A 16,850-nucleotide genomic window follows, 5' to 3' on the forward strand; every position below is an offset into this window, starting at 1 on the left:
TCCAAGTGAAAATGGTTAGTAACACGTTACAGACAGCCTCACTTTGACTATGATTCCTGTTACACAGAAAATGTTGTCTGATGAGAGATTTGCAAATGGCACTGATAGATAGAAACACACTTGTCAAGGGGTTGATAAATGATAGTAATTTTTAGGAGAAACTTAAATTCATTAAAAATAAAACAAAAGAAAAACAAACGAAATTTTTGTGCATTAGTTAAAAGTATTTTTATACAAAAGCTAAATCTGTGCAATTAAAATAATACAGAGAACCATTTCTGTGACTAGAAGAACTCGTTTAAAAATTCATTTAATTAAAAGACCACAAGTGAAATTTTCAATTTATTTTTCGATGCCAATTGCACTTAGCATTATATAAGTTTAAATTCTGACGTAAATTTTAAATTTATACTGATGGAAAGCTATCAAAGCTATCTGTTACCTTCATTAGTTTCAAACTGATTAGAGAGAAAGAAGCCAGCCATCAACACCCTACTTATAATTTACCGACAACTTAAAATAAGGGAAATATTTTATTTGTTTCTTTGTTTTGGAATTTCGCGTAAAACTGCACAAGGGCTAACTGCGCTAGCTGTTCCTAATTTAGCAGTGTAAGACTACAGGGAAGGCACCATTCACCCCAACTCTTGGGCTCTTCTTTCACCAACGAATAGTGGGATTGACCGTCACATTATAACGCCCCACGGCTTAAGGGTTAGCATGTTTGATGTGACGGGTATTCGAACCCACGACCCTCAGATTACGAGTCGAACGCCTTATCCCACTTCGCCATGCCGAGCCACTGCTTCTTTGAGTGATTTAGTGTTTCATTTTTACGACATTAGCAGTCCCTTAAATGTCATACTGTTCACACACTGGCAGGACAGGAGACAACGTGTGAAAACAATTTCGCTGATATGGTGCCTTACCCGATCAAATACAAACCTCTGAACACTGAGCAAACTCGACAACCAGTTATCGATGTTATGCTTTATATAGCATTCCTTCACTATTCCAAATATCTTTGCAACTGGAAAGAAATCTCATCCTTAAAAAAAGCTTAAAATTCAAACACACACGTGTATTTGTGAATGAGAAAATGTTCACCATGACAAGAGGAGAATGACTTGGCAACAAGTCATTTCCTTGGATTCCAACACAGACAAGAACTCATAAATATTAGATGACCATAGAGAAAAAAGGGGCCATTGATAAATATTTAAGAGAATGGGATGAGAGCAAGTGTTAAACGAATCCAGGACTTCCAAGAAACTACACGGAGTAACAACAAATAAACTGTACTATTGTGTATTGTTTAGTAACTGTGTGTTCCATAGCGAGTAAGGTAGCATATAACTAACTGCAAACACAAAACGTGTAGAGACAATCCTGTGAACAGATGAGTTACCAGGCTAAGGTGAACTTGTGAAAGTAGGTAAGAAAAGAAAATAAGAACTGGATATAATAGAATTCTTGAAAAGTAACTTAGAACTTCCAATAAAGAGAGGCCTTATACCTTCATTCACGTAATTTATTCATCTTGATGTAAGTACGTCCAGGGCACATCTTACAGGCAGCCAGCACTTAAAGTTTACTTGAGATAAATTTGTGCTTCTCCAACACTCACTAAACTTGATATTTCTAGGATTATAAGGAAGGAGAGCTTGGGTACAAGTGAAGGCAGAGCTATCTTGTTTTGTCGATCAAGTTTATCACGGTATCATGAACAGCTAGTTGCAGAAATAAAGTAGTGAGTGTTCAAGAACTTCTGGAGTTTACCCACAAAACTTCTCTTGAAGGTATGCAATAGTCACATTAATTCTAGTAATGCCACTCACACAAACTGTAATCACTAGGAAGCTTGAGAGTTCTGAGATGCATCACATGCATTGCCAAGGCAATTATATCTCCAGCACATAGTCAGAAAGAAAAAAGTCAATATATACCATACGTTCTACAGTACAATGCACCAAAAATATTACAGCAACTCGGTGATGTTCAACATGTCAAGCAACACACTGTGCATAATCTGTTTAATACACAGGTGTTATGTGGACAGTCACATTTCACAGTTTAAACAGACAAAATCTGTTTAAAATTATAATGTTGCAAAAGTAGTGGAAATACACATTATGTACTTTATTAAATAGTATAATTACTGTTCATTCTGATATTACGTACTTTATTAAATAGTACTATTACTGCTCATTCAGATATTACGTACTTTATTAAATAGTACTATTACTGCTCATTCAGATATTACGTACTTTATTAAATAGTACTATTACTGCTCATTCAGATATTACGTACTTTATTAAATAGTACTATTACTGCTCATTCAGATATTACGTACTTTATTAAATAGTACTATTACTTTCATTCTGATATTACGTACTTTATTAAATAGTACTATTGCTGTTCATTCAGATATTACGTGCTTTATTAAACAGTACTATTACTGTTCATTCAGATATTATGTACATTCACAATGACTCAAAGGACATCCAGTGCATGTGTTTAAATAAAAAATGCACAATTTTGACATGTTTTTTAACAATAGTCACTGTATTTTCATGAGGAATAAATGCTCAAACTGTAAAATCATTATCATAAGTCATATGAAACTATACTCAAAAACCATGATCAAGCACATGGTTTCCAAACCTTTCCAACTGAAGACCAGCTAGTTTTGATCCCAAATTTTCATGGACAACTTTATATAGTATTCATTTCTAAAGGTACCTTCATATTATATTGTAAAACAATGTAGACCAGGTTTTTAAATAGACTTTTTTCCACTACTGTATAGATTAGTTCGGATTTTTCTGTGGAGTAGCAGTTGAGAATCACTGATATAAACAAATACTTCCACTGCATGCACACACTGAGGTGAATATAACAACCACAACTAATTTATGTGAGAAGAGTATATCTGCTATGAGCATTCAATCTGAAATATATATAATGATTTAATCAGGATTTATGAGACATTACTAATACTGAGAAAGAGTTATATCTTAAAAACATATATTTTGTTTTACTAAAATGCAACTTCATACACACAGAAAAACAAATCAAACTCAATATAAAATGTTATAACTTTGTGTTACTGTAATAGTTACTGGATGTTTCCATGCTGTAATTTTATAGCTAAACTACTATTCCATGAAAAAAAACATACATTTCTTTGCATAACATTAGACACCTTTGTAATTATAATATACGTGGAAAGACAGTTTGATACTGAGGAGATACATAGCTAAATCCATGTAAATTGTTAAATATTGTTGGGTAAAGAAAGTTGATTTCTGTTCTTGAATGTAGTGTCCTGTTCTTGATGTTTATATACAAGGTATTTGCTTTATCAACACCAAACCTTTTCGAGCTGATAGTTATTTGATGCAAATTATTTCATTCAACATATTCCACCTTTTAACTCTCTGTATGTGGGTTTGGTCCAATTTTATAAATGTGAAACTATACATCTCTAAATATATTATGCTTGTGTTTAAGTAATTCACAATTTAATGAAGCATTTTTTTTATAAAAGACTTATTGATGAATTAAAGAAGCTTTCTGTGATCCAGTGAAAGTAAAAGGTGATTTTTATTGCTGAGAATAAAGTTTTATTTTCTTTCTACATTTCACATATTTCATTCACATAACGTTTAGTCTCCTATATGAATAACATGTTGTTTTCAGGAAAATAACAAATGAAGTAAAAGCATCAGTATATACAGTGAAATGAAAAGTTGAAAACATGAAAATGAATAACTCCTTTTTTTTCATCTTAACTACTACTGACCTTTTAACATCTGCTTCATTTTAGTTTTGCAACTTACTTACCTATACTTTGGACTACAGAAGCAGTTTATCCTCTGTAGAAATCAATAAATCTCAGCTAGAACCCATTAGTTATTTCCAATAGAAGTTATGCAACCAGCACGCCATCTAGTGACCAAGTATTATAGTATTTTATACAAGTTTTCTTCTTTCAAATATGCATTTTAAAACACAGAAACATGTGAACTGCTAGAATAGAATGTCTCAAGCCTCCTACAATTTACCTGGCATTCTAGGCAAGTTATAAATATGTTAAAAAAATTATGTTAATGTTTGGAACACTAACTCTGACCAGAACAAACCAGTCACCTCTATCAATTAATACCTTTCAAAATCAAAACCAAACAACATATAACAATTAAGTAGAGTAGAATCTGTGCTATCCAGTGGTTATAAACATGTTGCCATAAGCAGGTAAGGTTGATTAGTAAACTATTTTGGAAGTCAGAGAGAAGAAGGTGATGGATTTGGCAAATTTATTGATAACATAACAATATTTGGTGACAACAAGAGAGCTACTGGTCCATCTTGGCTATCCCACCAAAACTACTGAAAAAAGAAGCCAGCTCTTATCATTCATATATCTATTAAACTTTCTTTTGAAGTCATTCAAATTTACTGCTTCCACACCATCCAAAAACAACTCATTCCATTGGCCAACCACCCTACTTGAAAAATAAAATTTTCTTAGCTGAAGACAGTTTCTATCATGCTTAAATTTATATTTCTGTCTTCTAGTTCTATAATTCTCACTGTTAAATATGAAAAATGTTGATGTATCAACATTATCAATTCCTTTTACAATCTTAAAAATTTTCAATCAGATCCCTTCTAGCTCTTCTTTTACAAGGGAAGACAATTTTAAAGATCTTAATCTCTCCTCATAGGACAACTTCCCTTAGGCCAAGGTACCATTTTAGTAACTCTCCTCTGAACCTTTTCCAATAATTCAATGCCTTTCCTAAATTTAGTAAGGAGCCCCAAACTGAACACAGTATTCCAAATGTGACCATACCAGTAATCTACACAATGAAATTATAACCTCTTTAGATTTATATTCAATATTTCTGTAAATACAACCTAAAATCTTATTTGCCATACCACTAGCAACAGTACACTGCCTGGATGGTTTAAGAGACTGATCAACCATTAAACCAAGATCTTTTTCTTTCATGACATTATTAAGGTTATTCCCATCCAAAATATACTTATAATTCAAATTATGATAACCAACATTCAATATCTTGCATTTATCATAATTAAAACCCATCTGCCATTTATCTGTCAAACTCACTAAATGATCTACATCCTTATGTAAAGCAGCAGCATACTCTTAAGAGCCATCAATACCCAAGACCTTGATACCATCAGCAAATTTAAGTACTTTATTGACCATTCCTTCATCTGTCTCATTGATGTAAATCAAAAAGATCAATGGTCCAAAGACTGAGCCACAAGATTCACCACTTGCAACATTAAATTCAGTTTGATTGAAGTCCATTTACAACAACCCTCTGCTTTCTTCCATCAAACCACTCTTCTATTAAAATTGGTTAGCTTATCCTCCACACCTGTGGAGATACGTTTCTTAACAAGTCTTTTATGTGGCACTTTGCCAAATCCTTTATGAAAATCCTGATACATTAAATCTACATCCTTACCCTCATCTTCATATGCAGTAACACTTCCAAGGAATGTCACAAGATTTGTAAGGCTAGATTTTTCATTAGTGAAACCATGTTGACTATCCATCAAACTTCTAAACATTGTTAAATTACCTTCCAAAGCATCTTTGAGAGACTTTCCAAAACCTTTCCCACAAATGATATAAGACTAATAGGTCTATAACTACTGGGACAACTTCTATTATAACAGGTCTATAACTACTGGGACAACTTCTATTATCTCCCTTGAAGATAGGAGTAAAATTAGTTAATTCCAATCTGTTGATACATGTCCATTATTCAAGAACTTACAAAAAAAAGGAAAGTGTTTCACATATCAAAATCCTTGGCCTTCTTTAAAACCCTTTGGGAAATATTATATGGCCCATGAGCTTTATTCTTTAAGCTTCCAAAATGTAAGTAAGTAATGAAGGCAGCATGTTAGTTCACAAATTTTAGATTTTCGCTAATAATTATGCAACGTTTGTGTTTCTAACTCACTGAAAACTGTGAGATTCTATTACCGAAATCATCAGTTTGTGAAAATGATAAATCAGAGTAAAAATGCATTACACAATAGAGATAAATGAAGACTAAAGATTAAGTTAAAACTAATGAATATCTGAATCATAAACAACATTTTTATGCAAGTTTACTGATACATTAATAACAATTTAATTAAATTGTAAATTTAACACTGTAAAAAGCAGTGACATGCACAACAGAGCCACAGAACACAATAAATATTTACAAATGTGACAAAAGTATTGTGCATTAAGTAATTTTTTTAAAATAATTCTAAATTAAATAGAAACCAATCAATTTACAGATTGGTAAGTTACAAACTAATACTATTGAAACAAACTCTGAAAAATAAATCAGTTTTTAAACCTGTTGTGTGACATATGAACTAAAAATTAACATGTGTGACATAATTGTTACAATTTCTCATCACAAAAGAAGAATGATGAAAAAAGGAAAGTTTCTTCAATCACTGAATCATGTCTTATTTTATTTAAATTAGTTATGACTAAATAAATTCAAATTCATAGTATGTTTTCAAACAATGAACCTTGGTTTCAGTGAGAACAAATTCAAGGTGTTCTGTCATTAGAAACAGGAGAATAAAAGTCGAAATAGAATATGAATAATCCTCATACACAGAGATAAATGAATGGTTCCACTCAATATCTGCATTTCTATAATAAATGCTTTATTTACATAGATTCCAAAATTAAGTTTGCTAAGTAATTTTAAGAAGAAAATTTTTAAGCAGATATATATTAAAACTGTGAAAGAACTACAACTAATACATTGCGGTGATCTACCTCAATAATTAATTTCTATCATTCCAGCTTGTCTTTGGTAACGGTAAGAAGTGGTGAGTGGTAACTATCATAATTATGCAAATACCTAGACATTCATCTTTTGTAGCATGCTGCCTCTGTTCCAAAAAATCATTATGCTGCCCAATAAGTGGCATGCCACACCTTCAAAATCCATCAAGGCTGGCAGGCTGATTTGTATGTAACACTAGCAGAGGGGATTAAAGTGCAGAGGTATGAACAATGGCAGATTGTAAACATTTTTCAGATTCTTACTTAGACTTAGATAACTTTCACACACAAAACCATTGACACTTCACAAGGTTTATGTCTGTCTACCAAATCTGGTACTTGTCCCACAGCAACACCAACCAACTCCAACTAAGGACCAGATAGTTTTGATCCCAAAATATCACAAAGCACATTATCAACCTTTTAAATTACTCTTGTGTTACATTGTAAAACAATGTACTTCAGTAGATATACTTTAAAACACCTTTTTCTTCAACTGTCATGAGGATCATCTGAAATAACCCTTGCATGGACCAATTCATGGACAGTAGTTCAAAACCATTACTACAGAAAACATTAACTTGATCCACTGAATGAATCAATCCAACTGGCATAATACCATATCACATGGACAGAAAACAATTTCATTGATCCACAAACCAGTGGAGAAAACACAAGCATCTAAGATATCTGAAAAGTTAATACAACACCATGAACAAACACCTTAATTTATAAATACCTTACAATTCAATATATCTGCAGTCTCACAATATAAAATGTTTCAAATATTCTTCCCTCATCAGAGGCTACCTACTTGATATAGGTAATTTACAAATTGTATTCCTTATTGCTCAGTCAATAAACAGTTTGACAGACTTTGTTTTTACCACTAAAAATACATTGTTGTATTAATTGGGGATCTTTTTTCTTATTTTTTAAGCTTGAAACTTTAATTCATGATTTTCATATCACTTTTGACATTTTATGCTATTAGCAAATTTTTTTTTTCAAAAATATGACATGCTGCCACTGATCAAACACTACTTACAGCTCAGGTGAGCTTATAACTTCAAAATCAACTTCACTCCTATATTTTATATCAACTTAGTTTGTGTTTTAACGTTGTTGAAAAACAAATTACTCATTTATGTGAAGTCTTTCTTTTTCAACTCACAGTTTTCAATAGAAAAACCTTTACATAATTTTTACAACATTAACAAATCAAAATAATAAAACATGTATTAATGTATATTTGGACATTTCACATTTCATAAATATAAAAAGCACTGGTATTAATAATTAGGAAGAATTATGAAACAACTAAAGATATATCTCAACTGCTTTATGAAGAAACACCGAATCATCAAAACAGTACAATACACATGCATTGTACAAACTTTCTATTCTGATGATCTCTTACTGAAATGAATATAATCTTGAAGTATACAACATTTTCTTAATATATTATATATGAATGTTTACTAATAAATTACATAAGTTATGTCTGCTGATCATTAAATATTCACACAATTCTGTATGTAAAACAAAGCAACTGGTACTGCCTTTTGGCAAGAAATGTCAAAACCAAAAAGGTGAATATACATGAGATGCAGATTTCCTGATGTTAAAACTAGCTTATTAAACATACAAGCCATTTTTCTTATTTCAAAAAGATACAATTAAGTAACATTTAAATAAATCTGAAAATGTATTAATTCCTTAGCATAAATTGCAAATACAATGTACTACACACACAGTTTTGCACTCATTTCTCTACTAGCATTTAACTTCTTAGTTGGTAATCCACTGTGGATTTTCTACTTTCTGAAAAGTGTTGCTTATAAGAAATTTGTATTAAATAAAGAAAGAACAAAAGCAATACAAGACAATTTACATTCAATCAACAGCCATCTTAACATCAAATTTCACAAACCAAATAGCACAATAAACATATGAAGTACCATAAAAAATTAAATTATTATTTACCCTGCATGTAACTGTTCTTCCAACATTATGCTTTACTCTAATCTTTGTCATTTTAACTGAAGTTATTCATTATTTGAAGACACATGAACATCTTACACAAGACAGCACGATCTTTGCATACATCCAGAACAATTGAAATAACACTAAAGTTTAAGAATTAGTAGAATACTACTTTTAGAAAAAAGATCTATAATTAAGACACACATTTTTTCCCCATAAAAGGCCATTCACTAACATATAACTTAAGCTACCAAAACATATGCTCTTAAACACATATAATGTGCTAAATATTTTCTAAATACATTAAATGCAAGAATGGTTCTTGACAAAAATTATGTATTGCAGAGTAATATAATACTGTATCACCTAAAGTGAGGTAAAATGTTCAATGATTGCACAACATCTATAACAATAAACTTCTTCTACAATTGTTTATATTGTTTACTGAAGCACATGCAGAATACAATACCAAAATATTAAATTACACAATATCATCCTTGAACTCTTTGCTAATGAAGTAACATGTATAAAGATGTAAATAAATCAAATTATATATTATAATCATAGGGATAGTGTACATCAATCTACACTAGCCATGGGTAGTCTATAGACATCCTAATTGTATATTATAATCATAGGGATAAGTGTACTTCAATCTACCCTAGCCATGGGAGGTAGTCTAGATATTCTAATTGTATATTATGATCATCATTAATTTACACTAATTGTATATTATATTATGCTGTAAAGATTCTTGAACGCTTGTACCTCTTCCTCTTTTGAAAAAGTCAAAGGATGATTTTGTGAATTGTATTCATGCTTCAGTGAACAATAATGACATGTATAGAATGAAATTAATCACACAAAATAAATAGATTTCAACACCTGATGCATAACGATAGGAAAAATTTATAACAAGTAAAAAGATGGTTAAAACATTCAAGTATTTCAGTTTTGTTTAAACAATAATTAGTTTTCAGAATTGATACAAACATCAAAGACTATACAGACAAATCAAGTAAGAGGTCAAAATGTCACTTTTAGTGCACACCTAATAAATTAGATTAGAAAATTTAATATTAATAACCCACTGGTTACTTTGGACCACATTAGCTGCTCAGGTCACGAAGATCACTAAGAAACCCTTCAGGTGTGAGAATGTGGTCAGATCCTGAAACAGATTAACAAATCTATTACAAGATTTGGCAAAAGAGAAATTCTCACATACACATACCTGTTTTGATATAGCGATTAGATTTTAGAAAACATTTCTGAAGTCACACATAATCACAACTGTTAATTTTTAGGTTGACTTTAAAGTGACTGAAAATCAATCAAGAATGGTATGTTACAATTTCTACACTGCAGAATTTTAATTTTTTTTTTCTTCTGATATTGTTGGAAAACAAAACTTTGTATAAAATACATTACTAAATATTTTAAAAGAAAGATGATAAAAATAAGAACAGTAAAATATTTTTACAAAATATTCAGTACCACAGGCTTAAGTAAAATCTTTTCTGATTTCCAACAATAAGGTCAAACTTCAATAATAATAAAGAATTTTCCCCTTGGCATCACAAATGCTACATCTTCAAGGTACAAATAATATCAAGTATACAATCTTTATATGACAATGATCTTCTGGTGCTGTTAACACAATTACTGCTGATCTTATGAGATGCAGCACAACATATTCCATTACTGTAATAGAACTACAGAACATATGTCATGTAAAAATGCATAAATTTCAATTACCTTCTAATAATGTTACACTATGATTACTGATCATACAACATGTAACACACACATAACGAATCAACTTCTCTTATGTAGTAGCTATTGGCTATTAGAGCTATACCACATGCACTACAAACCATTTAGTTCTATTATGTAACAACTACAGGCCATTAAACATGCAATATATGCACAAGTTTTCTCATATTGTTATATAATGACCTCTGACCAACAAAGTAAGCATATCAAATGATCTGCTAAAACTGTTATACAATGGTTACTGTCTGCGGGTTAATATTTAGTTACAAAGTGTTCAATTTATATCATATATCAACATCAAATCAGTATGACAAATATATGCACATATAATAGGAGGATCAGAGGTAAGAAAGCAAAAGCTGAAATAATGTAGCTTTACAGGGGAAATACTACATAATTATATTCTATGTTGCAGGAAGAAGTTTATTTCCCTGAACAATGCACTATACAATGAGCTACATACTAATAACTGTAATACATCTTATAAATAAATAAGAAAAAAACAATATTATTATTCTCAAATCCATTTACAATACTGCTCTAAGTTTTTCTCTCTATAACATTTTAAAAGCAACAATACTCTATAACATAACACGACTAGCTGTTGCTAAAACTAATGGATGGAAGTGAATTTCTAAATCTTTTCAAAGCTTACCAAGTATAACTTCCCAGTTCTTTATTACTTTTGTGACTTCATATGCACAACGAATCTCAGAATAAGTAATTCCTCCAATCACATATATAATCAAACGAGGAACATTCTTCACATTTGGTGTGTTTTTATCTTTGTGCCAATGGCCATACCGCACACTATGAAGGAAAATGTATTGCAAATAAAGTAATGAAAAGATTAAAAAAAAAACACACATCTTTTATCAAATTAATCAATAATGTTTTGTGGGATAATTAAGATAATATATTAATAATATATGTACATTATTAATGTACATTGTACATGCAATGTATTAATTAGATAAAATATAATAAATTTGTGACATATTTCTTTCAACAAATACAACAAACAGCTTTTCATACAAATGCCTGTTTACTGATAAAAAAAAACAAACAAAAAAAAAACCACTAAAATGTTTACTTCCATTCCTAAACTTTACCCATGTGCTGTTAACATAACAACCCTCAAAGTTTTAAAGCTAACACTGGAAAAAATTTTCTAAATTATTTTGTGTGTATGGGACTTTAGGTCCAGAGGAAAACTATGAAAAATTTCCTTTTTTTCCTGATGAGAAATTATATAAACCAAAAAAAAATCTCATTTCTTTCTTTCTGTAACAGAATACAAAGTTTGAAATTATAAATTAAGCTATTCTACTTCATTTATATCAAAATTTACAGTTAATTAGCCATATATAACAACTATGCCAGACTTGTAAACTTGTTGAGATATCAATACATTTTTAAACCAAGCAAACAAACCTTTTACCCCTCTTTTTAATGTTTTGTGTTGTTTGGAAATTTTGAAAGTGAAGATGGTTGATATAACATAAAACATTTTATTTGCAATGTTTGAACATTTCAGAATAACTTATTTCATCTTCAATGAAATCTGAGAAGTGTTAGAAAGATGATTATTACTACAATTATATCAATCATTAGATCACTTAGTAAGAAAAGATGTAAATGAACAGGTAAAACAATGTTTATATATCACACAACAGCTGAGTTAAGTATGGAAGTTTACAACAATTTTAGATCTAAAGAACTTTGTGAACTGTTAAGGGTTTACATATACACACATGTGTATATATATTTTAGTGAAATTAAATAAATACATTTAAATGAAGTTAAATAATAAAACAAAATTACAAGGAAGGATTGCATTAGAAACAGGAAATCCCAACCTCTGATTAATTATATTACAACCATAAATTTTTAAGCTAAATGATGAAAGTTAGCTCTTGAAGGTTAGCACTGGGGTTAAGACTGACAGATGGTGTATCCCCACCACAATGTGGGTTCTACTTCTGTAGTTACCTCCAAAACCAGATAATTTTTTTAGTCCCACGTTGTAGCTTGTACCATTGGATCTTTTTTAAAAAAATGCAGTCATTCTGAAACATTCAAACCTCATTAATAAAATGCTTTATCAACTGTCTTCAGCTTCCTTATTAAACTTGGGTTTCCCCATCATGAATCCATTGCCAATGTTTGCTTAACATGGTTAATGGATGTAATTATAACAAATAAAAAGAGTGGATTCTCTTCTATATAAAGTTTGACATGCATTTTCCATTTTTGGCAGCAAAAACAGACAGCCAAAAGGAATTGCTTTGTTTATTGTTATTGCATCTGATACAAAAAAAAACACTAACTGATTTTTTAATCCTACTTACAGCTTACTTAAAAAAAAAATGGAAATATTACAGTAGTTTTAAAATATTTAATTCTTATGACTGATATATTTTTTGTATTCTAAAATGTATTTTTGTATTCTATTTTGTACATTTTACATCTGTAAAGTAACCCATGTATTCTAAAATGTATATTTTAAAATACATGGATTACTTTACAGATGTAAAATGTACAAAATTCAGTAAAGCTCATGAAAGCATGGCTTTTAATTTTATGAGTGCAACTGAGTTTGAATGTACAGGGAGTATTATAAATCCTTGCTTTAATTAATATTTAAAAACATTTTTGTTAATAAATGTAAAATATTAATACTATCAACTTCTCAGCTTAGCTTAATAAAACTTCAATAAAATATCTAAAGTTCCCCAAACTTAAACTAATCATACACTCATATCATGTTTCACATATTGCTAATATTACCAGTGCCTGAAACAGCAACTGGATCATGCTATGATTTATTGCTTTGTGGACTTAAAGATTACTATATTTAGTGGATGCAAATTAATACAATAAAACTATAAGAATAAGATAAGAAAATGTTGAAACTTTCTAAACAATACTCATCTTAGTTTAGATGAAAGAATGGTATTACTCATTTTATTATGTTAGGGAGAGAAAATAAAAGATGATTTATAAAAGTTCATTAAATGTATATTCATGTAGGAGGTGTTTAGATGTTACACTCATGAAATAATAAAATTGTGATAGAAATTTTTATTCCTTTCACTCAGACTGAGCCAGTAAAAGCTTTGATATTTTGTGTACAAAATACTTATTATATAACTGACCTGAAAGTTCACTTTATATATCTAATGTGTTTCTTTTGATATTTTATTCTGCTGGTTGACAGAACACCAACTTTGTTAGTCTGCTTAGATAAAGGCTTAGCAACTACCTTCAAGCTTTTGACTCATGCTTCAAAATGACATCATTGTTACCAGTGTTATGATTTTCGTTAATGTTCTTGATGAAGAGAATGTTAATTTCTGATAAACATTTTTAGACAAATAAGTTATTTTACTTCTGTGCTGCTTAATTAACTTCTTAATATATTCCATAAAAACTTACATGATCCACCTTAATAACTTGTAGTTCTCATGATACTCCTTAAACTTAAGTTGCATGATGCATTGTCAAAAAAGAATACTTGTATGTTTTTTGAATCTTGCACAAAGCTACATGAGGGCTGTCTATGCTAGCCATCACTAATTTAGCAGTGCAAGACTACAGGGAAGGCAACTAGTCCTTACCACCCACTGCCAACTCTTGTGCTACTCTTTTACCAATGAATAGTGTCACATTATAATGCCCCCACGGCTGAAGAGGCAAACATGTTTGGCGCATGTAGATTCGAAACCACAACCCTCAGATTGTGAGTCGAATGCTTTATCCAACCTGGCCATGCCAGGCCTGTTTTAAACAAATTTAATTTAACACAAAGCTTTTACTAGGAGTGAAAACACTATGCATTAGGACCCTTTGTTTACCTCTACTGTATAGTTAATATGTTGACTAACCACAAATTACAACAACAACCATTTCATTCACTTTGTACCAATGTATATAGACTGGATACTATTCTATTCAATCATTTTTAGCTTTTCAAAACCCAAGTATTTTTAGTAAATGTTCAGACCACATAAAACCAAAAATCTTAAAAGTAATGGTCATCTGATGACTTAAACTTTAGCAGAATCAGCAGTATTTCTTTAGCTTTATAATTACCTTGTAGGAGTTGGTCGACCATATGCTGATGGTGCCACCCGACCAGCCAGGAAAGGGAAATGTTTGCTATCCAACTTATCATCAATAGTATCCTGTGAACACAGGGAATCATGTTAATATAACTATAACCATCTCACTTATGCTTTGAATCTTCCTGTTACTATAAAAATAAATGTGATTCTTATGTTGTTATTTAAAAATATATTCCTTCACTAAAATGTCACTGACAAGTCTAAAATAAATATTTCTTGTTTTCTAAGCATCTTAAGGAGACTGTTTTTATACATTTGACATTAAAAGTTTAAATGGTTTTAGTAACTAAACCATTTTCTAGAATTTGAAATATCATGAACGGAATGGGAAATAGATGGCCAAAGACACACCTCCATAATATCCTTAATGGCAGGAGTCCAACGGGACATCTGGTAGGTCTGTTCTGTGATACGCTCCTTTCTTGGGACTTGATACAGTTTCTTCCTGCTTCCCTGTATAACATATATTTATATAAATAATCTTAGTTCTTGTTTTTGTTTGTTTTTGAATTTTGTGCAAAGCTACATGAGGGCTATCTGCACTAGCCATCCCTAATTTAGCAATGTAAGACTAGAGGGAAGGCAACTAGTCATCATCACCCACTGTCAACTCTTGGGCTACTCTTTTACCAACAAATAGTGGAACTAACCCTCACTGTATAATGCCCTTATGGCTGAAAGGGCGATCAGGTTTGGTGTGACGGGACTCGAACCTACGACCCACTGTTTACGAGTCTAGTGCTTTAACCATCTGGCCATGCGAGACCTCATAACGTGGGTTATTATGTAATGTGTCCTAGTTTTTGGAAGTACTGAAGGAAGATCTACTTTAACCTCAACTTCGCTAGTCATCATCACCCACTGTCAACTCTTGAGCTACTCTTTTACCAACTAATAGTGGGAGTGATCACACTGTAACACCCCCACGACTGAAAGAGCGAACATGTTTGGTGTGTTGGGGATTCGAACCCATGACCCTCGGAGTCAAGTACCTTAATCACCTGGCCAAGCTGGACCTCCTCTTGTTTTTGAGACAGAATTAAAAGTATCAATCTGAGGTGGAACAAGAAAAAGACAATAAATGTATAACTTGGGTAGCTCACACCAGTGTATGTAAATCACAATCATAGTTATCTCAGAGCTGGAGCAAAGAAAATTTAATTTGAAATCAGAAAACATACATTACAAACTAATTTTAAGGACCTCTTATTAAAGAAAAATGACAACTATTAACCTAGAATTACCAATAGGGTTTAAATGAGTCACACAAATAGTTAAATAAAATCATTATCAGTATTGAAATTAATCAAACTAAATGCTGCTGAAATTCTATATTATTTTGCACACAAAAATATGATTTCACTCAGTTCTCTTGTTCAGGTCTTCAGTTTGTGTTATAACAGGCAAAAATGTAACACTACTCAATACGATGAACTATATGGACCCTATATAGGGTTAACCACTAAATCAAAATACTCACTTCATACTTCCTTTACTTTGAGACAGATACTTAATAAACAAACTGTCTAATCCATTAGGTAAATCTAAACATTAGAAAGGAAAAATGAAATACTCTTAAGATCAAACACCTACAATGTTAGACCTGAAAGAACTGTATAAAATGAAACAGTGGTGTTAAATACTGAAGATATTATTTGTGTTATGACTTGTTCATTTAAAGAATCTGCTAGTTAATGCATTTAAATCAACTTTGCATTATCATTGAAAATGGTAAAGACCGTAGCAAGTCAGTCCTTTAAACTCTCTGATAAAAACAGTATCAATACAACCTTTTGTGCTTGACATGTCTGTCTCATAAGATATTTCTGTGTTTTTACATGAGATAAAGAACTCTACATGCAACATGAGATTATCTAGATATTGTCCAACTCACATCAGTAACAATATTGATTCCAAGATTTGCCATGTTGGTGATGATACATTTCTCTACAGCTGGAATCTGAGCATGTTGGATAAGTTTGGCTAAATTTTCTTCAGATATTCCTACATAATAAAAAAATACTACTTAATTATCACAGGACTCATCAGTGTTTCCATTGGATCAAGAATGAAATATCACCCATATTCAAAAATAAATAACATTCTGATTATGGTTA

General features: G+C 31.0%; 1 protein-coding gene across 1 annotated transcript in view; it reads right to left on the reverse strand.

Annotated features, from left to right (window-relative positions):
* Positions 1 to 9,744: 9,744 nt before the first annotated feature.
* Positions 9,745 to 16,850, reverse strand: part of LOC143231040 (protein ROP-like) — a 36,787-nt gene continuing 29,681 nt past the window's right edge. The window contains 5 exon segments of the mRNA XM_076465529.1: positions 9,745 to 10,001; positions 11,262 to 11,416; positions 14,702 to 14,793; positions 15,085 to 15,186; positions 16,628 to 16,737. Of these exon segments, the coding sequence (XP_076321644.1) occupies positions 9,940 to 10,001; positions 11,262 to 11,416; positions 14,702 to 14,793; positions 15,085 to 15,186; positions 16,628 to 16,737 (521 nt within the window). The 3' untranslated portion in view covers positions 9,745 to 9,939.

This window comes from Tachypleus tridentatus, chromosome 10 (genome assembly GCF_004210375.1).
Source record: "Tachypleus tridentatus isolate NWPU-2018 chromosome 10, ASM421037v1, whole genome shotgun sequence".
In the NCBI taxonomy this organism is placed as follows: domain Eukaryota; kingdom Metazoa; phylum Arthropoda; class Merostomata; order Xiphosura; family Limulidae; genus Tachypleus; species Tachypleus tridentatus.